At 36.3% G+C, this 24,017-nt stretch overlaps 2 protein-coding genes across 5 annotated transcripts in view; both read right to left on the bottom strand.

Annotated features, from left to right (window-relative positions):
• Positions 1 to 200: 200 nt before the first annotated feature.
• LOC121294353 (ATP-sensitive inward rectifier potassium channel 11-like) lies at positions 201 to 2,791 on the bottom strand. The gene has a single exon (XM_041217978.1). The coding sequence runs from the start codon at positions 2,620 to 2,622 to the stop codon at positions 1,462 to 1,464; it is 1,161 nt and encodes a 386-aa protein (XP_041073912.1). The 5' UTR covers positions 2,623 to 2,791; the 3' UTR covers positions 201 to 1,461.
• Positions 2,792 to 4,722: 1,931 nt separating this feature from the next.
• Positions 4,723 to 24,017, bottom strand: part of LOC121294880 (ATP-binding cassette sub-family C member 8-like) — a 47,041-nt gene continuing 27,746 nt past the window's right edge. For 2 of the 4 annotated variants that reach the window (XM_041219029.1, XM_041219032.1), the window contains exons 18-40: positions 23,450 to 23,482; positions 22,135 to 22,173; positions 21,485 to 21,583; positions 20,290 to 20,374; positions 18,992 to 19,072; positions 17,424 to 17,561; positions 16,780 to 16,905; positions 16,438 to 16,537; positions 14,500 to 14,744; positions 12,982 to 13,148; positions 12,676 to 12,745; positions 12,129 to 12,286; positions 11,589 to 11,681; positions 11,307 to 11,409; positions 10,827 to 10,940; positions 9,698 to 9,818; positions 9,456 to 9,586; positions 8,996 to 9,074; positions 7,948 to 8,056; positions 7,085 to 7,188; positions 6,234 to 6,367; positions 5,303 to 5,365; positions 4,723 to 4,967 (exon numbers count right to left, since the gene is read on the bottom strand). In XM_041219029.1, coding sequence (XP_041074963.1) covers positions 4,830 to 4,967; positions 5,303 to 5,365; positions 6,234 to 6,367; positions 7,085 to 7,188; positions 7,948 to 8,056; positions 8,996 to 9,074; positions 9,456 to 9,586; positions 9,698 to 9,818; positions 10,827 to 10,940; positions 11,307 to 11,409; positions 11,589 to 11,681; positions 12,129 to 12,286; positions 12,676 to 12,745; positions 12,982 to 13,148; positions 14,500 to 14,744; positions 16,438 to 16,537; positions 16,780 to 16,905; positions 17,424 to 17,561; positions 18,992 to 19,072; positions 20,290 to 20,374; positions 21,485 to 21,583; positions 22,135 to 22,173; positions 23,450 to 23,482 — 2,530 coding nt within the window. In that variant the 3' untranslated portion in view covers positions 4,723 to 4,829. Of the gene's footprint in view, positions 4,968 to 5,302; positions 5,366 to 6,233; positions 6,368 to 7,084; positions 7,189 to 7,947; positions 8,057 to 8,995; positions 9,075 to 9,455; positions 9,587 to 9,697; positions 9,819 to 10,826; positions 10,941 to 11,306; positions 11,410 to 11,588; positions 11,682 to 12,128; positions 12,287 to 12,675; positions 12,746 to 12,981; positions 13,149 to 14,499; positions 14,745 to 16,437; positions 16,538 to 16,779; positions 16,906 to 17,423; positions 17,562 to 18,991; positions 19,073 to 20,289; positions 20,375 to 21,484; positions 21,584 to 22,134; positions 22,174 to 23,449; positions 23,483 to 24,017 lie in introns of those variants that run through there. The other 2 variants (XM_041219031.1, XM_041219033.1) reach the window with 2 other exon arrangements.

Raw genomic sequence — 24,017 nt, forward strand, 5'->3', positions numbered from 1 at the left:
GTGGTATGAAAGGCGCTGTGCAAATAATATGCATTTAAATTAAGAAGGTCCTTAACAACTTTCATCACAATTGGATTACTGTTTTTGCAAGGTGGTAATCATTTGCACTCGAAACATCAAGCTGACATTGTTATGGCAGGGTTTTTTTTTTTTTTTTGTGTGTGTGTGTCCAACTCACTTTACACATATAATAGTACACATGAGTTATAACTTCCTTTAATCAAACAAAGACATGCATGATATAGGATTGTATTCAAATAGCATACCCAGTGAATAGAACAGGACTGATACTGCTGAACTCAAAAACCAATACATTCAGCAGGGGGCGCCAAACGTTTGGCTATAAAATAGAACGGCTCCAATACTGCTTATTTTTCTTTCAGAATAGACTTTTAAATAAGTGTATTTTTGATTTACTAATTGAATTTTTATTTTCCAAAATAAACTGTTTCATTGATTTTTTAAAATTTTTATTTTATTTATTTATTAAGTCTGAAGTGACACTTCAAAAGTCATAAATTGCAATGTAATATAGTAAAACAAAAGGTGGAACTTCTGGTTTTATACTAACCAATAGCTAAGATCACCACTGTTGCCTTTGCTAGCATTGGATAAAACAGTAAACAACAGATTATAATCGAATCTACACATTCAAAAAATAATTAACACATTTGTATATTCGTTTTGTCATATAATTGTTGAATCGCTTTTTTACCTGAGTAGTACTTTTTTTTAATGCAAAACAACATGCCTTTTAAATTGACTTTTGCAGGTATAGCACCTTTTATTGTATAAATAATTATGACATTTATGAAAGGTTTAAGACATTGGGGCTGCGTTAAAAAGTGTCGATGAAAATTTTTTTCCTACACAAGTCAAAATCGTAAAATATTTTAAATATAAACTAAAAAATGCGAGCGGGATGTACAGGATACCTATTTCCAGTACTGCATATTATAGACTACAGCGTTATTAAGAACTCGCCAACTTGTTTTAAATACAGTGCGATAAACTGCTGGGGTTACTGTATTTATCCCTTGTTCATGTACAGAAACAGGTACGTTAAAATGTAAAGCATGCTGTATAACACGTCTGGTGAAATACTGTACATATGTTAAAGCAGAAGTTACATTTTACATTTCTACTGTACACACACACACACAGACATATATGCAAAACTGCAAACAAAATGCAGCAACGTGTAACTGTAACTAACAGTCTACATTTGCAATAAATGACTGAACATTTACACAACATACTGGTAACTGACAAATGTACAGACATTACCTGTATACTGCTGTATTTTTTTACGGATGTTTAAAAATGGTTTCACAATAAATGTATAGTGTGTACAGAAATGAATACCAGAAGATTTATAAGATGATACCTCAAATCTCATATTTGCGAACGACTACAACGTAGCAAAACATCACCCCTACTAAAATATAATATTTCGTATTATTATTGGTTGACATTTCTTTGTTTGAGTCGGATTGTGGCATTGGTTCTTTTTCTCAAGAAATCCTTTTGTATCAAAGAGTCCTGGGGTTTTACTTTTAAGAGACTTCCATCTTGGTCAAGATTTTTAGCACTGCAGCTGGGCGTAGCTACTTTCACAGTGTTTCCAAACTTTGAGTAGTCCACCGAGTACCTACCCTCTTCTTCAGAGATTACAGGTACAAACCTCTGCCCCCAGAGTATCTCCTCAGCTAAGTAAGACGTTCTGGCTTGAGTAGTGATGCCAGTGGTCTCCACAACTCCTTCCAAAATGACAATCACTTCCAAATCTTCATGGTGCAGATCACTGGCTGATATCTCATACAGTGGGCTCTTTTTGTCAATAACGTGAGATATAATAAGGGGCGACACCAAAAAGATGCCGTTGGTGCCCACTGGGTTCTCCATCTCGATGTCTATCTGGTTAAGTGGCACGACCTCCCCCTCCGAAGTGGTCGTCTTCCTAACTACTTGCATCTTTATGGTAGCGCTGATGATCATACTCTTCCTCAGGTCCCCCACTCGCAGCATGAAACAAAGTTTGCTGTCTCTGATCGCAATTACAGCGTGCTTGCTAAAAATAAGGGTCTCAGCTCGGCGATGGGCTTGAGCTGTCTTCATAAAAATGCAACCCAACATGATGGCGTTGATGACAAGACCCACGATGTTTTGGACGATGAGACACAGGACGGCAGCGGGGCATTCCTCTGTGATCATCCTCCCCCCAAAGCCGATGGTCACCTGCACCTCGATAGAGAAAAGAAAGGCCGAAGAGAAAGAATGAATGCTCGTCACACACGGGACAAAGCTGTCGCTATTCTGGTCCAGGTCTCCGTGTGCAAAGGCTATAAGCCACCAAATCATACCAAACAGCAGCCAACTGCAAAGGTACGACATTGTAAATATTATAAGAGTATAGAGCCATTTAAAATCCACTAGAGTGGTGAAAACATCCTGCAGAAACCGTCCCTGCTCTCGGATATTCGTCTGTGCAACGTTGCAGGTCCCATTCTTAGCCACAAATCGAGCTTTTCTGTGTTTGGCTCTAAACTTCGGTTGAGAAACCTCCTCGGCTAAACGTGTCGGCACAAAATCCTCAGGAATAATCCCTTCTCTGGACAACATAGCGCTCCCATACTATTCAGCGGATCCCTGTACTAAATAGAAAGTCTCCTGTTTTTTTATTTTATTTTTGTCCTCATAAAAACGATTTTCCAAAATCTTAGGATAATGATATGGCTCTCCCTCTGCCTGTGATCCAGAAGCAGCTGACTGCTGCACTTGCTATCCGATTCTAAAGGTAGGCGTTCAGTTTACACTGCATGATCAGCCGCTGGAAAGCTTCCACATACCCAGCAGATGGCTCTCGTCTTTCAGTGTCTCACCTGCCCATGCCAATCAAACACACACTTTTTGCCGTGGACAACCACAACACTTTCTTTTTTTTGGGGGGGGGGGGGGGGGGGGGGGGGCAAAGAATAGAATCAATAAATAATTATTCTGGGAATCCGATTGTGGTCATTAGTAATACAAATGTGCAACCCGCAATTATTGCGAAAGTGTGATACGCATTCAGTAGCCACAAAGTGAATGCATGCTATAACTCGCAGGAGAACTTACAGCAACTAGAAGGCGCTCGATACTGCTTTCAGCTGACATCTCTTAAGGAAAATGCTCAAATGTTGTGAAGGCTGACTCAGCATTTGATTGTATTTAAAGACTGATCTAAGTAACTTAGCCCGATATTTCCCTTACATATTGATTGTGATTTGTGTACACTGAAGTATAATAACACCGTGTAACAATTATTATTATTTTTTTTTGTTCCTGGGTAGTAAGTGTTATTTCCTAATTGCTTATGCCTCAAAAGTATAGAAAATGGCAATTATTCCCCACAAACTTTGCTTTTGTGACCAGGACAGTGATATTTCAAAATATCATTATTTCCAATGGGAAAACGGGCAAATGTGTGTATTTTCGTTCCCATAAAGTCAGAAAAAACAACATATGAATCCAAATTAACATGTATTTATACTAAAGTAATACAAAAATGACTACAACAGATTTAGAAGTGAGTAGTTTTTCAAGATTTACGATTATACTTACGTGATCCATATGTATTCTTCCCTGTCTAACATCTTTTTTTCTTGTCTGATAATCCATTTTTAAGATATGCAACCTGTTTTAGACAGCTGAATTTAGTGTTTTTCCCATTTAAGTACACTACTGTGCAAAAGTCTTAGACATGTTGCATTCTTCTACTCTGATGCATTATACTGTAAGTATAATTGTAAATCTTGAAAAACTACTCACTTCTAAATCTTTTGTAGTCATTTTTGTATTACTTTAGTATAAATACATGTTAATTTGGATTCATATTGGATATCATCTGTAATTGACAAACTCAGGATTGGAAGACCCAGAAAGCTGTCTAACAAGGATGAGCAATACTTGAAGATAATATCCTCTAGGAATAGAAAGAAGACAAGCGTTGAATTGACAACAGAACTGGCAGAAGGCACAGGTGTCGCTGTCCATCAAATCAGCAGTATGAAGGTCATTCTTGAAATCAGGACTTAAAGGATGTGTTGCAGTAAGAATATCTCTGTTAAGAAAGGGGGACAATACTAAAAGGCTAAAATATGCACAGACCACAGAATGGAACAATGGTCAAGGGTGCTTTGGACTGTTGATGGATGGACAAAGACACCTGTGCAAATAACACATAAAAAACCCAACAACAATTAAATAAATGAATGGGACCATGTCAAGTGTCACTTGTCCAGTGTGTTTCTAGCTTTCATTTGCCCTTCTTCACTCACTATGATGATCAGCACAGCTTTGTTTTCTCCCACTCTTCTATTCAAGTCACTTCAAATCTTAAAATGCAAACCTGGTGTTTATTGGGCTTTAGACATCAAAATTAATGTTTGCCATCATTCCGAGTGATAAGCTGTTACCAGTATTTAAAATGTTTCTTCTTAACAGCTGTGGCTACCTGGTTTTCAATGTTGCTAATAACATCATTTTTGCTTGGTGATGTTCCTCATTCCAGTAAAAATGTACAAGAACCTCTAAACTCTTCTGGCCCCGCCTGCTCTCAATTCTAATTTAGAGCAGGTCGGCTTCACACAGTTTGAAGGTCACAGGGAAACGTTACATTAGTTTCACACACTGAAAAAAGTACACAACAAATATCCCAGATGAACATGAAAGAAACACTGATTATCATAATTGCTTTTATTATTAAAAGAATCATTTTTTTTACACATATTTTACATGATTAAAAAACTGAATTAATAGTACAATTGCACTTCAGAGCTTTGCAATGTTTATTTGTCTGCTTGTACAAAAGAGGCAAAGACACTGTCTTCCCGTTCCAACAGAACCTCAGGCCTGTCGTACTCCAAAATGATCCCTCGCTTCATTACAATGACCAGGTCCGCGTTCAGTATGGTGTGCACACGGTGCTGGAAAACGCAAGACAACATCATTGCATCAAACAGCTCCATTTTAATACCCATAAATATAAGAGGTAAAACTACAAGAAATAAGGAGACAAATGTTTTGCGCAGTGTCTTCATCAATGACCTGGTACGGTAGGCATACATAACAACTTTAATAAAAAAATTTAATACCAGTTTGCATTTCTTATAGATCGCTTCAGACTAAGGACAAGGGGAGCTATAGAGAATGGTGAGTATGGGATCATGTATACAGCACCCCACATCTAGCAACGCTAGTACTGGTATAATATACACTAGCATAGTACTTCTTGGGAATTTCTAGCTTTAGTAGCACTTACTGCTATGGTAACCACAGTCCGATCAGAAAAGGCGGTCATCACAACTTTCTGTAAAATGTTTTCCTAGAAGAAGTAAAACAAGTTATAAAAGTTTTTCCAGGCTGTTTGGGCAAGTCAGACGCAGGCAGATCGATACCAGGCATTTCTTGGCTAAACTTGTTCAAGGAAATCTGAGTGCAAAACAAGAACAGAAATGTGAAATTATTTCAGACATTTGAATTACCAAAGTGCAGCTCCGTTCTGGATTTCAGCAGTGCAAAGACACACTCTAAACTATTCCCGGTAGGCATGTTATTCCACTTATGTTATTCCACATAACAAAAATGTATCCCACACTAGATATACCCACACTTGTGGTATAAATAACCTGTGTCACTTTGGTATGGTTTACTAACAATATGGGCACAATTAAGAAATGGTTGCATGTGGCTATAAAGCTGCTTCAATAATTCATAGGGGATTTCTAATAATGCAATGTGACAGCTTTCTTTGATTTGACTAATATTAAAAAAGTTTTAATACTTGCTTAAATCCGTTTAAGTTAAAACAGCTTAAGAACAGACAATTCAATAGTAGCAGTCACTCTTAAATTTATAAGTACAACTAGATTACATTTGTTAGCCAATAAAAAAAAAAAAACACTTATCACACTGTGCGACATGATTTTGCAACCAGCAGTCCCTTTAGATCTTTTTTTATGCATTCAGAATCTTGTCTTGTCTCCCTCTTTAATGCAGTTGTTCTATGTACTGATCAAATGCACGCATTCACTTTTCATGCTAGCTAAGTGTTAGATTCCTGGTTCTGACATCAGTGGTAACTCAAAGCCTGCTACTGTGCTGAACTGCCTTTTGAGCAGACAGTCCTGTAATTATGAGCACATAAAGCACATTTGAGCCCAATAAAGCTCAAATGTCTCCCCTGAACTAACCGTGGCCATGTCTATAGAAGCAGTGGCTTCATCCATGATCAGAATGCTGCTCTTCCGCACAAATGCTCTAGCCAAGCAGAACAGCTGGCGTTGCCCGAGGCTGAAGTTTTCCCCTCCTTCTGTGACCATTGCATCTGAAACATAATACGATAATTCTTATTGTCACAATAGCTGAAGCAAGAGGAAGTGTTTTGTGAGTACTGATCGAGGCTGTGAACACTATGAAGGAATGCCCTCAGGAAATGAATACAAATGGAAGAATGTATATTGATATTGATTTAAAAAAAAAAAGTGAATGAATGGTTTACCTCCAGGGTATTTTTGAATTACTACACAACTGTTGGTTTTTTTCATTCACGCTCTCTTCTTGTCTGCTCTATATTTTACTAACATATATGTTCTCACCTGTTTAATTTTCTATTTTATGTGTTTTCCATCATCCTTTATTGCTGTTAATGCTTAAATCATTATTAGCTATTATTAGCAAACATACTCAAGACTGTGGGGAATTGAGGTGGGGAAGAACTTTAGTGTTGCGCTGTGCACCGTTCACTTCCTGAAGCTCCCTAACCTCACTTCAGAAAAATCAACATTGAAGAGTCTTTTAAAAAAACCTTAACCATATAAAATCATACGGCTCACAGTTATTAGCATATAAAACAGGTGTGTAATTGAATATGAGTTGAAAGTCCATAGTTTATTGATTAAGAATCCCTTAGTTAAACATCCTATATAGAGAGATGGACACCATAGAGGGGGCTCCTCGGACTGAGAGGTCTTCCTAGTGAGCTGGCTTGTGTTGTTTGGAGCAGATGGAATGAGGTGCTTATTGTAAGTGTAATATTGCTTACCTAATCCTCCTTGAAGTGCTTTCACCACAGGCTTCAGCTGTGCTATTTCCAGGGCTTCCCATAGCATGCTGTCTGTGCATTTTCCTTCTGGGTCCAAATTAAAGCTAGAAGAAACGTGCCAAATGCGTTAAAAAGCATTGCACTGTCAGCCAAGATACACGTAATGGTTAAGAAATGTTATTTGTTCAGCAGTTGACTTGATCATGTCTCTGGAACCCATTGTTTTTGTTCAGCAGATACTGTACGTGCTGAAAAGAATGCAGAGTATCAATGGTAATGTACAACTGGCTGAACTACAGGCAAGCTGTGGGAATGAGACACTAATTTGAGTCCCCTAGGGCAATTCTTATTACTAAGTTGAATCTCTGTTGATAAGCATTAAGCCTCCTCCAGGAAGCTTATTTTGGACATCAAAGCTAATGGGTAAACTGGGGAAATAAACTTGAAATCTTTACTGGAAATGAAGATGCATCACAGAGTATAGCTCGATGAAACTCAAACACCCCTTACAATGTTATATGGACAAAATATGCTTGTTGTACAGTATGTTACCTTCTTAGGGATTCTGAGAACAGGGGATCAGAATAATTTCTTGATTAATACAAAAAATATACCTGCACGTGATCCGTAATACTGAAAATGATAAGCTGTGTAACTTTACCACCCTACTGTAAGTGTTCCACTCAAAAATTAGTAGGTGTCTAAAGAAACAAGTCCTCTGCCTCTGAAAAAAAATCCAATCAAATTACAGAGACCATTCCTGAGAAATGATGCCTAATAATGCTTTAGACACAGAATGAGAAGGAAGAAAGGCAGGCAAAAAAAGAACGCCCACCCTTAAGAATTTAAAAGGAAATACCAACCGAATTGTGCCACTGAACAAGATGGGATCCTGGAGAATAATTGAAAACCTGGATCTAAGTGTTTGTAAAGGCAGTTTGGCAATGTCTATCCCATCAATGATAATCCGTCCTGTTAAAACAAAGCACACCAAACAATCAACACCAAAAACAATGTCTGTTCATCAAGAAATAAAAAATAACGAATTGGAATTCTTCTACAAATGTTTAAAATGTTTTCAAAAGACAAAGAAAAAGGCTTCTTATTGCTTCATAACATCTGTTTATAACAGCATACTGCTGTACTGAAGAAAAGTATTTTAATGAACATGAAGAATCCTGAAGTCATATAGACTTTGCAGACAGAAAAAATATCAACAATATCTGAGTTCAGAGACATTCAATTTTATTAAAACAGCTTTTCCTTTAAAACAAAATGTTGATATTTACTGTGCATGACACCCCAGGCACAGATAAAACAGCCTTTCATTGTAAGATGGATGTTTCTTCATTGTATTTTATGTAATTGCAATATTTGTTTTCAGCATTAATACCTACGGTGGGTCACTGAGGACATTTAAAAAAATGTGTTTTGTCGAGATCAGTGTTTTATGCCAAGATCATTATCTCGTGAGCTTGACATAACACATTTCTATTCGTTACCCCTGCCTTTCATGAGCCACCATGCACATGTTAAATGATGAAAGAAATCCAACATCACATGTCTGTAAGTGAGACCCATTTTAGAGTTTTCTATCTCAATCTAAATTATTCTGATAAACTGTATGAATCAATACTTGCTCAAAGCCCATGCAAGCACAGGTATACATTTCAAGCTTCATTAACAGATAATTAATTAAGGTGCCACAGTTGTTAAATTGAATAGTAAAAACCTAAAGGAAGGGACAAATTTACTGACATCACCATAATGAATACGTTTGTGTTTTCAGCTCTTTGGATTAGTGTTCAGATTGTACATTGCCAGTAAACCCTCATGATGCAAGATGAATCATAGCCAGAATATCCAACAGTGTGTACAAATATATCACACAGCTCATTGTGTAACATTTACCTTCAAACGTGTCAACCATCCTGAAAAAGGCTAATGAAAAGGAGGACTTCCCACTTCCTGTTCGCCCACATATTCCAACCTGCCAAGCAAAACAAGCATTGGCTTCTTTTGCAATAATACCAAGGTATTAAAATAAATACCAGTGTTTTGAAAAAAGGAGGTTTGATATTGCAAAAGCGTAGAGAAAGCATGAAGCCCATACAAGCGTTGTAAATCTCAGATAAGCAACAAAACACGAATAACCGTGATAAAGCACTAAATACTCTAAGCACTATTTACTGCAAAACAAGGAAAACGAACAGCATGAAGTTCATTTTACAATTGCAGTTAGTGTGTTTTTCATTTTAGATTTTTTTTTTTTTTTTTTTCCTGGTTATGATTTGGGGTTATCATGGGAAAAGTGTGAAATGTAAATGACTGTGAACATCCACCATGGTAAGACTCTACAGTCAGAGCATACCTTTTGCCTTGGGCTGATGTGCGCATGCACATGTTTTAGGACTGGTTTGAGAGTGCTGTCGTAGCGGACACTCAGGTTCTGAATTTGAATTTCTCCTTGATGGGGCCAGTTGGTTGGAATCTGTGATGGGGCTGCATCAAGAACAAAAACAAAACGTCATTAGTTATTTATTAATGAGAGCTTCATTGCGGCTCATTAGTTATTTATAGAGGGTAATAGTGTCAGCTTGGGAAGATACTCACAAAGAAGGCCTTCATAATTTTCAGGTTCTATCTTCAGGAGACCATTAATTCTTTTTACGGCTCCCAGCTGTACCTCCATATCTGCAAGATTGCGCACCATCCAGTTCAAATAATTTGATACCTGTTAAAGGAAACATTGAAGGAAACTAATGCCGCTCAGCCAAATATATCATATGACATGGCAATTCTATTTGCTAGAGACACTGCATGACCCAAGCAACATTTATGTATGCAAGTTAAACTTAATGAACTTATTAGGAGGGTATTTTCAAAACCGGGTTAGTAAGAACAGGTTCCAAAATATACATCTGCTTTTTATTTGCACTTCAACTTAAATTCCATTTTGTAAGACAAAAACCCTGTTGATACCCAATTCCCAAACTTGAACTTAATCAACCCCTGTGTGTGTGTGTGTGTGTCTATATCTATATCTATATCTATATCTATATATATATATAGTTCAATTTTAGCCAATAAACTTTAATTTAAAGATTTGTTATAAATAATCAATACAGCATCAATAAACGTGTTATCAAGTTTGTTACAAATCATTATTAATAAAACTAATTGCAATTGCACTCTATTGCAATACAATGGAATAAGAACAGGTAACGAGGCCGTTTTAAAGAGACACCATGATTACTTTACAATATGACATGTTACTGTAGTTAACTATTATCGTCAAAATCTTTAAAAACCCATTTATAATGTTTTATAAATAGATGCTTCAACTAAAGAGTGACCTTACAGCCTGGATAGAAATAGTTTGCCACATGAACAAACCATATATAGATGTTAGATGATAGGTCCCCCTAGTTTTGCATGATGAAGTGACATAAAATGACTAGCCTTTCTATCTGATACAACTTCAGATAAGTAGAATGAAGACATCAAAGACATTTTGTTATAATGTTCATCTGCTTAACATTGTTTTTTTGTAGTTTGAACTAGCTTTAGATCTTACTACATACATATGTTTCTTTGAAGTAATGTAATTATGGTGGTATTTATATACAGTACCCTATAACAACTGGCAATTTGCCCTTAGATACCTACTGACCAGCTGCTTCATAGAATCCACTTACTCAACAGAATGACATCACCATGCATAACTTAAACTGCCACTTACCATGAGTGCATATGTAAGGCCTAGACCCACAAGGCCTGAGGACAGCTGGTTGTAGAGAGAGTTGCTGATGGATGCCACAGCTGCTATGAGAACCACACAGGCACCTATATACTCCTGAGGATACACAAGCAATCCAAATGACTGTACATGCGTGCAAGAGAATAATAGCTGCATTGACGGTGTAAAAAAAGGAACTGGAGAAGCTGCTTTTTTTAAAAAGTATACTTTCTTAAAAGGATATTTTTTCCCTGCAGGTGCAATGCAACAAATTAAGGGACAGCTTAATGGGAAATGACTCATTCCCTCTATGCATGTGAGCTTTGGTTAATATTTAAAGTTGCTATTAAAGAAGGATAGAAGTCTATTGCTGTAAAGCCAAGAGGTTGATGTACGTGCTTTATTTATATGTTTGAATAATTATTTACTGCATGCACTTATTATCTGACCAATGAAATGGTCAATGAAATGAAATCTAGTTACCATGCGAACTTCGAGCCAGCGGTTTGCTGCTGTAAGAAACAGAGAGGCAATGTTGTTGGCATCTGTGTACTCCAGCAGCTTTTGTTTAAACTTTGCTTCGTACCTACAAGACATAATTAATAATTAGGTAGATGATCTATCTTTGAACTTTATTCAGTAAAAAGAAAATCTACTAGATCTACTAGCATCATGAATACAAAACCTGAAATGGTACTGTATGAAATTTGTAGCACATTCTCAACATGTTTTATTTCCTTCTAATTTATACACTGTACAAATTACCTGAACGCCCGAATAGTGGTCAGTCCCTCCACCGTCTCAGAGAAGTGAGAAAGTAAGGGCAGCTGGGTGCTGTCATCTAACTGTTGAAGATCCCTATAGTGAAGATTAGAATACAGAAGCTATGATGCAACAAACACTGGCAAAGGTTTGTGGGTATATTTGTGAAAAAGTGATACGCATTGCTGAACACAAAGCAACTAAAGAAACATAAAGGAATCAATGCATTTACATATTATAATCTCACCTACTTTATCCATTTAGATTTAGTTACAAGTTTCAATTCTAATAAAACGGCACAGAAAATAATAATAATAATAATAATAATAATAATAATAATAATAATAATAATAATAATAATAATAATAATGGAAAAAAGATTGTATACATTATACTTTGGTGTCTGTAACCGGGACACAATTTGCTTTAACATCCTTGATGAGAATGACAATGACCGAATGTTAAATCGTGCTTTATACAGTACTACTTGTTTAAAGTTAGATAGTATTATAGTTCACAAACACATGATGTCATTGCAGCTACCTGGACGCCACTCTGAAGTACTTCTGGATGAAGTAACAGGCCACAGCCAGTGGGACGAGCACTACGAGGAACACTGGCGTCACGTACGAGATGACAGCCAGTGCAGACGCACACAGGAGGGTGGAGCGACTGAGGCACTCCAGAGTGGCAGGGATGTGCTGAAAGACATACACCATGATTCTGGAGAGTTATTAGAAGATATGTCCTATTAGAGTGTATTAGTAGCAACTACACTAACAAATCTCTTAAGAGCGTGGCCTATTCCTTATATAAATCCCAATAGGAAAACAGAAACAGCTAATTGAGTTAATTTTCCTGATACCAGCGACTGTCAGGAACCGCTATCTGAAATAGATTAAATAGTGAGGCAAGCCGTAGATCTGTCTCATGCACCTTCTTCATCCCAGGCCTTAAACACAAAGACAATAAGCAGAACATAATATGATCTGAGCTATCTTTACCATAGTTAAACAAGCTAAAGTCACAACCTGCCAATGCTGATTCACAAGAATGGTAAAAAAAAAAGGGTTGAAAATAGTGCCCTTACCTGGTCTATGGTGTTCGTATCAGCTGAGAATCTGTTCAGAATACTTCCAAGTGGGGTTGTCTCAAATAGTCTGTGCAAAAGAAAATATATTGCCAGTGCATATATATATATATATATATATATATATATATATATATATATATATATATATATATATATATATACATATATATGCATGCCATAAAGACATGAAAAAGTTGATGAACACATAATTATGAAATAGGAGCTGATTTATCTATAACAGGTAGAAGATTTTTTTTTTTTAATATGTCCAGTCCTGACAAGCACTGTGACATCATGCATTACCTCATTGGTGCCAATATGATCTTGTTCAGCAAACTGTGGTGCAGTTCCTTTGCTACCTTCAGACCAGTCCACTCCACAGCCACAGAGGTAATTAGACACAGTATGATCCCCAGGCAGCACAGAATGCTGAACACCATGGAGTACGACGAATGGCTGAATCTACATTCCTGCAACATAAAAGATAGTGTACCAAAAAACAGTTTTTAAAGGAACTTGCATTTGCTTGGGTTACTTGAGTTAGATACACCTTTAAACCTAAACATTTTCATTTTCCTGCAATCGCGCAGAACATATTTCTGCTCCAGGGAATATTTAAAGAACCTATTGGACCACAGCTGTTTTCTTACCAGCAGTGCTACAGAAACAGTAGGCAGCAATACTACAGTGATAATTTGCTATCAATGAGACAACCCCCTGTGGATTTACATGAGGCTGTCACAAGAGGATATGACCTTTCCTCTACTCTGTATCAGCAGGGGTTATGTCATGTATCATACAGTAGGACATATCTTATGTGTTGCTGAAAAATAGTCCTAATTTTTTTATTAAGATTGATAGGTACTACTCCTGCAACACATTTCTCAAGGCACCTTCATATTGTTATTTATCATGTTAAAAAAAAATTTGACGAATGTCATGCTATGATATATGCTGTAATGTTTACTAAGTACTTCTGTACTTTTCAGTTGTTCCGAATATTGCCAAAAAAAGCCAGACTTATGAAAATCAGATATCTTGGTTTCTTTACATTTTAATTAGGAGGAAACCAATAAAAGGGAAGTAGGAATTTACTTGCAGTTTCTAGGCTTTCCGGAAAGGATATGCTGATTATCTTTGCCAGTCCATCAGCATTATATTTATCTGTTCTCGGATAAAGGATCATCCATTGCCGATGAGGGGTACATTATATTATGGGTGTGTGAAGTGAATAAGCTAGCCTGAATTTACACCTAGACTGACATTCACATATAGTGTACATGCCAGAAGACAAAACTAATACATGGAGAAAAAACTGTTTACAGAAAAAGACTTTATTGATCACTTTGCCCAGAAGGTGGAGACAGACCTTTCCAGCAAGTTTGGATATGATCTTAACCATACAGTACATTTCACCTGGAAGACCTTTAGATTGGAAAGCCTTGGTCCCAGTCCACATCAGAGCAACCGACAAAATAATGTATTTAGAAGCACAAGTTTAATCAAATGCCTAAAAATACCAGGCTTGCATGTAGAGCTGCTGGTATATATTACAAGTTTGAGTATTTTAATAGTGCATGCCCTTTACCTACTTAGGAACCCAATGAACCCATCTGATTTAACAGTAGTATCTATCTGCACATGCTCCTTTCTGAATAACAAGAATAAACATGCTATTCCACTATGAAATCTATTGCTGGCAGCAAATTTATTCTCTCACAATACTGATAAATGAATACTGTATTCTTGTAATAATATAGAACAATGCTGTCCATCCTTAAATCGTTATCATTCCTATCTTGGCAACCCTCTCCTAAGTACCTGGCTGACAGTGCAGTTCTTGTCGGAATTGATTTTGGCTGAAATGGCGTCTGATGTCCACTTGGCGAGCCAGTAGTCGATGGCCAGCATGAGGGAGTGTTTGAAAAGCTGGGAGAGCAGCAGGAGTGGGAGCAGGAGGATGCCGGCCGAGCTCAGGTATGTCCCGCAGGCCCGCCAGGGGATCTTGGCCCTCTGCCGCAGGACAGACGACATGTTGTCTTCATCGTCGCTCTCAATCGACTCCTCTGCAGCAGAACCATATACGAGAAGGGCAACTGTGTTATTGCATAGCTTGGGTTTACAGAACTGCTTACAAAGACTTTGTAAGTAGCACTGAGCAGGCTTCTAGATTTGCTAGATTCACAAAAAGTAAATCTGTGGACAGAACAGTAAAATTGAAAAAGATTAAACAGTTTCCTAATTAGTATTTTATTGCTGAAGGCACCAAATTAATTTCACATTAGAATAAAAAGTGTTTTTTTTTTATTCATAAAGTTCAATTTTCTTTAGTTTAGGGGCTACTTGATTTATGTATTTTTACATTGACAAGCTGTGCTTTATTGTTGCCATGACAATAGGTGTATACATCTTTTAAGGTTTAGGAGATTAAACATTCAAAGCACTGAAGGTACCCTTTACCTTTTTTTAAATCTGAAATGATAAGTATCTGCTGCAATTGGAAAGCATAGTGCTTATCTGTATAATATAACCATCTGTATAATGTCCACATGTTTATTGTGACTTTGTACTGTATCGCTGTTCTGTCAGTATGAAGTATTAAATCTGTTGTTGTACAAGTAGATTAAACACAGGCTCATTATGCATTAAGCAAATGGATTTGATATTGCATTTAAACTAACATTTATTTTCAATAATAAAGGTTTTCGTTGTTTTATCTTCTCAATAATAAAAATGATAAGTCTGTCAATATTCAATACCTAATAAGCATGTATAAGGGTTCTTTTCTTCATTTAAAAATCACACAATAACTGAGACTGACTGAGAAGTCGTGTAAAATTTCACTGAAAGCAAAAACTTCACAAAAATAGAAGCGATTAACTAAATTTCTAGTTAAGTTATGGATATTCGTATATTCCCCCAAAGAAAGGAATTAATGTGTCACAGTATGAGATTTGGCTAGTAAGCTCTAATTTCCTCATTGCGTTATGTTGGAGTAGCATACACCTCTGAGACTCTATGAATCTATTTCCTGAACCACAGTGTCAGAACTGCACAGATGTGCAATGGTTGAATGTTTGAAGTGACAGTGACGGTGCAGAAGGAAAAAGTAACTTTGTTTTCACCAAGAATATAATAGAGAAAAAGAAAAGCAAATCAAAAGACACTCTCACAATTAATGACAAGTAAATGATATCCGATTAAACCAAAATTAACTGAAAAATAAATTACGTGAAAAACACAAATAGCAAAAGTGGTAAAAACAAGCATGAAAAACTTGAAAAAAAATCATCATCATTCTGGATTACTGTACTTTACATTATTAAAGCCGAGTCATTTTATTTCATACACCAAGAACTATTATTAATTATGATAACTGATTTGAAGAGGGGCTGCTGTTCATTAGATTATATACAAGCATTTCAAGTTGCAGGCTACATCTGGATTTCAAAAGAATTTTCAGGACCCCTTATTAAACCAACTGTCATTAATGAATAACTTGTCAAACAAAATCTGTTAATATACAATATGAATCTGATAGTCGTTATTTTAATGATAACACAACAACACATGTACAAATACAATGCTTTGTACTGTGATATTCTGTAACAGCTGTAAGTTGCCCTGGATAAGGGCATCTGCTAAGTAAGAAATAAATAAATAAATAATATTAATAATAATAATAATAATAATAAGAGCAGTAAGAAAGTATAAACCTGACTAAAAACCTAAACTAAAAACGAATTTGCATAATCTTACCTTCATCCTCCTCCTCAGTTTTCATCAGCGCCTCTCTAGAGTACATGGCTCTGCGCAGGTTTTTCCGCTCCAGGACAGTTTTGCTTTCAGCTATAGTCTCCTGAAAGAAGATTCAAAAGCATGTGTAAACTTCAATAATCATGTAAAAACTGAACTAAAATGATAAATAAATAGATCAATAAATAAATAGATTAACATTAACTGTTGGACCAGATCATTTAATAAAATAGACACATTGGTTTAAAATGGCACTTTAACTGAAACGATTCTGTTTGCACAGTAAAGAGAGGGTGTTTATTACAGTGCTGGTACAGAGCACATTGCACAGTTTCAGCAGATCACCTTTTCCAGCTCCTGGTCTTGTCTGTTCATCAGGGTCTTCCAGTGCTCAAACAGCTCTGGCTCAGAGTTCTGAATGTCCTTCAGTGTTCCCTCTCTCTGAATGGTACCATCCTTCATAGCAATGATCTACAGATAACCGTTTGTAAAATAAATGATATTATCTCTTCAATAGAAAAAGGGACTAGGCATTATTATGCTAAACACAAAACACATCATTATTACATTATTATTTAAGAATAAAACACAGTAAAAAACTGTATATTTTGACAATTGCACCTCTTAAGTTGTAGAAATACATATAAAACACATAAAATACTACTACAACTAATACAAATAATACTAATATTATTACTGACAATCGACAAGTGTAATTCTAATAGTAATATTAATATGACAAGGGAGTATGTCTTTTACTGGGTCTAGAGTTCTTTTAGAGCCTGCATATGCAGAGTCCAGTGGCAATATTATAGCCTTTACCCACCAGTTGGATAATACTGCCATGCTTTGCACCATTTCGTTTGGTTCACTGTTGCACCTGGATATTTAATTTACAGTTTAATTAACAGTTTCTATTTATAATGAGTTGAACAGCTATCTTTGTTAGCAGCCTCTGCACTGCAGAGAAATGAGGTAGAGCTCCTTACCCAGTCTGCATGTGGAAGATACTGGAGCTTGTGGGTGACCAGTACTACTGTCCTCTTGTCTTCCCTCAGCATCTTCAGGATCCCATCTTGCATGAGGTGATCACTGAGGTGGATGTCGAGAGCCGAGAAAGGATCATCCTATACAAAGAGAGAAATTACTTTTGAATTATACAAAATGATCTTCCTTTAGGTGGGGAGGGGATTAAGCGTGCCCCCGGGTGCAATCCATTAGTATCCATCATTCAGGTTTAGACGTGCTATGAAGAGCTTTCTACCAGCTTGGCACACCACACGTCGTATAGGCAGGCTCTGTATACATGATACTGTCTGTTCAACATAAATCAAGCTCTCTGCATGTCACGTTGTGCAGTAAACCTGTGCAGGTCCATTTCAATGTAGCCAGAGGGAGTAATACTTTTAAGCAATGGTTTAAATGCTATTTATAATTATGAATTTCATTTGGGCCAACAGAGTGCTTACTCCTGATCAGCAATGTTGTGTCATAGAAGCAGCACAAGGTGGTAAGGGTCAAATCAATAGAATCCTGTGGTTTCACCTGCCTGGGTAATAGCCAATTGTTTCTGTAGGGAGCCACACACTGGATTGAGACACAGTATGGATCACAATATCAAAGGCTTGGAATGCTGGGATTTTAATCTCTTAGAGAGCTCTGTCAGTCTCTCTCTACAGTTGTTAATACTCAATTCTAGCAAGTACAGAGAGAATTTACACAGTACACCCACAACAAGTAAAAAAGCACAGAATTGCTCAATGTCTAATTCCAGACCAGGTCGTCATTCATGTGTAAAATGTATCCCTCCTAGAATAAGGTTTTTTTTATGTATCAAGTACATCTGTGCTATTGGGTTTAATTCTTCAGGACAGGAGTACAACGCAAGATAAGGAGCATGACTGGCCCGTAATGTATTTCCTATTAAGAGCTAAAAATAAGGATGAAAGAAAAATACCCAGGGAGCTCGCCATGATGAGTGGTGTCTTGTCAATGATGCTGTCAGATAACACAGCTGCTATTTTGGCATTTATATATTACTATTAGAGGTCTGTACTTGGAAACAGCTATACTTCAAAGCATATGGATTGCCTTTAATGTTTATTCTTAGAAAACTGGAACTCCCTTGAATGCAATATTTGTCCAAACTTGTTTTATTTCAATGGCATATTTGACAATCCAAATTGATGAATTTGACTGAAACTAAAACAGTTTCTTTTTAACGTTTCAGTTATTTAGTTTGGATTCTCGTCACTTGTGGCTGCCTCTCAGTCTGTGTTATTACTTTTCAATAGACAGTGGAATTATGGCAGCAGCAGACAGAATACACTCAATTCTAAGAATGCAGATCGATTGTAAGTTTCAAAATCAATTAAAGTGATTACCCTGAGCTCAAAAGTGGACGATTCTTAATAACAAGGCAGTCCTGCGACCTGCCAGTGCAATTTCAAGATCCTTTAACCTGCTGATCTCGGCTCATAGAGCCGAGAGCGAGATTGCATTGAAAAATGCACAATACTGAAGACTCCTCTATAATGAATTAAAGCAGTCTACTCACCAGAAACACCATGTTGGTCTGTTGGTAGAGGGCCCTCGCTACACTGATGCGTTGGCGTTGCCCTCCTGACAGATTAATCCCCTAAGGCAAAACACATTCATTGCATCAGTGAATCAAAGGAATGGCATTATTGTTAAATAAAGCATGTATTTTACAAACACATAATTTAACTGACTGGCAATTAATTATAGCATAGAAGCTAATGACATTCAAAAGAGTTATTCAGCTGTGTTCTCTAATGTAATCTGTCTTTTAAGGGTAGATATTGAGGACAGTTCTACTGATACTGGTTTTACTGGTGTTTCCCAGAATAGTTAGTGGTGACCTCAACATGTCCAGGCAAGCCTGAGTCTGAGGAAAATAGTATGTATATATAAATATAAATTAAAAAAAAAAACAGAGAGCAAGAAGTAGTGGTAAGAAGAGCATTAATATATTACACAAATACAATTTTACTGGTAATATTTTGTATTACAGAAATAGGTCACTAATAGCAATATACCATTTGAAATCATCCTAAGAACCGTCAACACACCAAAAATGGTATTTCATTGTTTTATTCCCCAGGCTCTTTTGGAGTTATTAACGGATACAAAATATTTAATAAATTAGTCAGCAATTAGATGCATAACATCAAATACAATTTTGTTCATCCACCTTCTGCAAAACATGCATTTAATTTGTATGTTCATCACTCTATTAGCACAAAGGAGACTTGACATATCTTAAACTACAAACCTAGCCAAACCTCCAGGAAAACAAAACTGCATCAATATCTGAACAATGCTCTGAACAGAAACAATACCTACCATTAAAAACAAATTATACAGACTTGAAGTCATGCACTATCATGCCATTACTGTTTAATTAAATATATGCTTATGAATGTTTTAATCAAACCTCTTTTTTTTCTGAGGATGTAGTTATCTTTCTGTATCTTACAGAATGTGCATCAAAATACTGATTTGTTTCTATATTTTACCATATTTTATTTATTATATTTTTTACCCTCTTATTACTTCATGGATGGTAAACTCAAGTGACTGGTAATACATGTTTTAATGCACTTTTAACACAATGTTGTTGAAATAGGCTGTTTTTTAAAACTGTTATTTTATCTTTTGAAAAAGGTATACATTGGATTAAAACAATTAATTGCAGTCTGTAAAAAAACAAACTGAGATCATGTATTGTTTTTCTTTCCAGTCAAAATTAAGTCAAAATGAGGCCACACAAGCTTGCAGATCCAAAGACAAAACCAATACTTGGGTAGGTAAGGTAAGGACTATATCACTCACCCTTTCTCCTATCTGTGTCTGGTCTCCATGGGGAAGAATGTCGATATCTGGCTGTAGGGAACATGCATCAATCACTGCTTTATATCTGAGGAATATAATACAAAACAGTAGGTTATGACATTCACAAAGAAATATAGTGTGTAAGGGATTGGTAGATTAAAAAACGTAAAAGACAATGGAAACAAACTGGTTGGTAAACAAAGTAATTAATGTGAAGTGTTTGGGATTAAAAACTAAAGATTGGTTAATAAATACCCTAGTAAATGATAATGGTGTGGTAAATAAGGGAGATTAAAAGTAATTAAATCAGGTTTAAAATAAATTGTTCTTATTTTGCAGAGACAATACATTGGGGCATTAGGACCATGTATAAGCTACTGGAGACATTAAACCTTCAACAACAACAACAATGCCTCCAGGGGCAACTATACATCCTGGTGTTGTCTTTGCATTAAATTAAAAACCCATAACCAAAATATTTACATAACATTACGTTCTAAAAATCTTTTTTTTTTTCTCCAAAAAGGACAGCAGTGCTACTACAATGCATTGCATTGAATTTTAACCCCCCCCCCCCCCCCCCCCCCCCCATATATTAAACCATACAACACACACTTATATATTAAACCATACTGTCTCACACACCACAGAGGATAATGGTTTTAAAAATAGATCTTTCATCACTAAACTGAACTGAGACACTTCCCTTGTAGCAAACTGACACCTTGTGATCTGCTTGAACGTGTGGAAACAGTATGGGAACAAATTGTTTTGTTTGGAGTCTATTTACCAACTGGCTCTTGTCCTAATAAAAGCAGAGTAAATAAAAACCCGTGCTCAGCCCACCTGACAGCTTCTCATTTGTATTCTGATAGACAAATACTGCAGTCACAGGAAAGAAGGTAGGTAAGGTAAATATGCATTATGAAACCTCATGATACCATTTTTTCCCCCCTAAATCGAAGATCCATTCATCAAAAGGTTGAAAGACAATAAAAGTAGGTTATGTTGCTGGTTCAGTTGCAAATATATATTTATTACAAATCATTTAGAAAAAAAAAATAGTCTAAAATATTTACATTTCATTTAGAAATGGTATATAAATAACAAGAAATACTTTAATACAAATTAGTTTATAGTTAGTTTAAATTAAATTAGTTTAATTAGTTAAAGTTTATAGAAGGCAGGATATTACCTCTGTTTATTGAAAGGCATTTCAAAGATGATGTTCTCAACCACGGTTGCATTTAAAAGCCAGGGCTTCTGGGATGCATAGGCCACAGATCCTCTCTTTCTAGAAATGAAAATACAATGGGAAATGGTGGCATTGTCACAGGTGAGCCCAATAATTCAGTATCATTGTGCTAATTTACATTACCTTCAAGATAATGCAGTAAAACATCATCATGGTAAAACACATTTTACATTTTGGTATTTTTGTATTATGTATCACAAAAACCTTTGCCATCACTCTACTTTTGTGTAAAAAATAGTAGTGTACTGCATTTGTTTTATTAAAAATGGTTACTACAAGTTTCTGATGATATATTTAATCCAGCAGAAAATATCAAGGCCTACGAGCAACATTTAAGATTGAAGATAGCAGCTTTAGTCTTCATGTTTCATACAGCTTTGGTCCTCAATATCAACACATATTAATGGCTTTAACTTCTTGTTAAAAACTGGTAAGCTTTAAATTAGCTTTGTGATTAAAAGATAATAGATTCATATAATGAACTCTCTGAAAATCTATGGGAATCAGGAAAACATTCCCAGTGGGAAGAAATTAGTTGAGCTACACTGTTTACAAATATACAATTACAACTCTGCCAAGAAGTCATGTACCTTACATCACCATCAAGGGCTGAGTCCTTGTCAATGGGGCTGCAAAGTAAAAAAGAAACACTTTGTGTTAGACATTTACAGTGTGTGAGTTTAAGAATGAATGATAATCATGACTATGTATAATAATGCCTTTTATTTATCATGTCATTATGCTTCACTCACATTATGCTTCACTCTTGAAAGAAAAAAACCCACCAGTGGAGTCTAGCTTCGAGAACAAGTACATAGGTACATCAGTATTATTCAGCAGACCACAGTAAATTGATTCATTAAGATTCTTACTAACATGTAGAAAAACCTAACAACAAATGAGCAGACAGTGGTTCTCCAAGATACAGCTCAGTTAGCCCTACCAATCACAGGTCAGGACTGTCACAGTAGGTCACTGTGTCCTTTGACACCCTCTAAAACTTGTGCTAAGGAATATACATACAGGTTTCATAACAATTTTGTGAGCAGTTCTTATACAGTAAGTGTGAAATATTTTACATAGGTTCCCAAGCATGAAGAGTGTGGCTTCAGACAGGTTTTATCATCCTTGAGGGAGATAGGATATAGAGTTGTCTGTACTTATCCCTGTGGAGTACACTGAAGCAAGCCTGAACCCTGCAGTGTGAAATACAATTCTGAAAATAATTTCTAGATCTCCAATGGCAAAACTAGGAAACAAATGGTTGCATGTTGAGGTTGAGCTTAGTGTGGCTTTTACTGATTTGAGAGCTTTAACTTAGAAAACATATTTTTTGACTCAAGAGTCCGATACAATTGACCTGACCTTGACATACCAGCAGTTCCCACATCAAGATAAAGCAAGTTTCATTTTCAATGACATGAACAAAGTAACACATCAGACTGTTTGAATTATTATGGGTTTAAATAGCAACTGGCTATGAGAAGGAAATATCAGAGTTAACTTTTCAAACTTTTAAAAGCATCTATGTGTCCTTATTACAGCTCTTTAAATCATGTCTAAGCATCAGTATGTAATCACTAACCTGACAGTCTTCTTATATCATCTAAGGGCAGAGTGTTGCAGGGGGAGGTTAATAGTTACACTCTAGTGTACCAGATGTAACTATAGGCTAGCCATGATTCTGAGAGCTCAGTTGAGGCTACAGGATTGCTTTAACGTCACTAGGATGTGATGACAATAACAGAAAATGATACAAAGGGAATCCCAGCAAGAAAGAAGAGTACATTCATTAAGATATCTCTCTTCATGCTCTACTGAGTGGCTTTTAAAATCTTTGTTATGAAAAGCAACCCATTATTATTATATATGGTATAGGTGACACTAGTATAGCAGAAGTAATACCTGTCTTCTCCCTCTGACTCGTGATCAGACATGCTGTTGAAACAGAGACCAAGAAGAATTAGGTAAAGTATTGAAAACAATGAGTGGTGACAGCCCTGGCACATCACGCCAGTCAACCCTTTCTTTTTGCACGCATATTATAAGTAAGTGTAGGGCTCTGGCTCCATTTAGTAAGAGTAATGGCTGCAAAATAACAACAGCAGCTGGAGAACTGGAAAGCAAAGATGGCTCATTTGTTTTGCACCTAGCAGGTACAAGAGAAGACTCCAGAAAGATGCTAATGTTTGTGATGCAGTCAGTTGAGTTACTTGTAATTTGACCGAATGGCAAACAGCCTGTAAACTTGCTGAAGAAGTCCTGATGATTGAAACAAAATTGACAACATATGTGAGCCTTGCTCCAGTGTTACATTTTTGGTTTATCTGAAAGGGAAACAATTTCAATTTTACAAAACAGAAACATGCAGGTGTACCTAAAGCTGAGGGAACATGCAGTCACGTTTTCAGGAACAGAGGCTTGAAAGCTGGTTCCAGGAGACCGGGAGACTGAGTTTGAGGCAACTTTGCTG

This window comes from Polyodon spathula, chromosome 19, assembly GCF_017654505.1.
Source record: "Polyodon spathula isolate WHYD16114869_AA chromosome 19, ASM1765450v1, whole genome shotgun sequence".
NCBI classification, from domain to species: Eukaryota; Metazoa; Chordata; class Actinopteri; order Acipenseriformes; family Polyodontidae; genus Polyodon; species Polyodon spathula.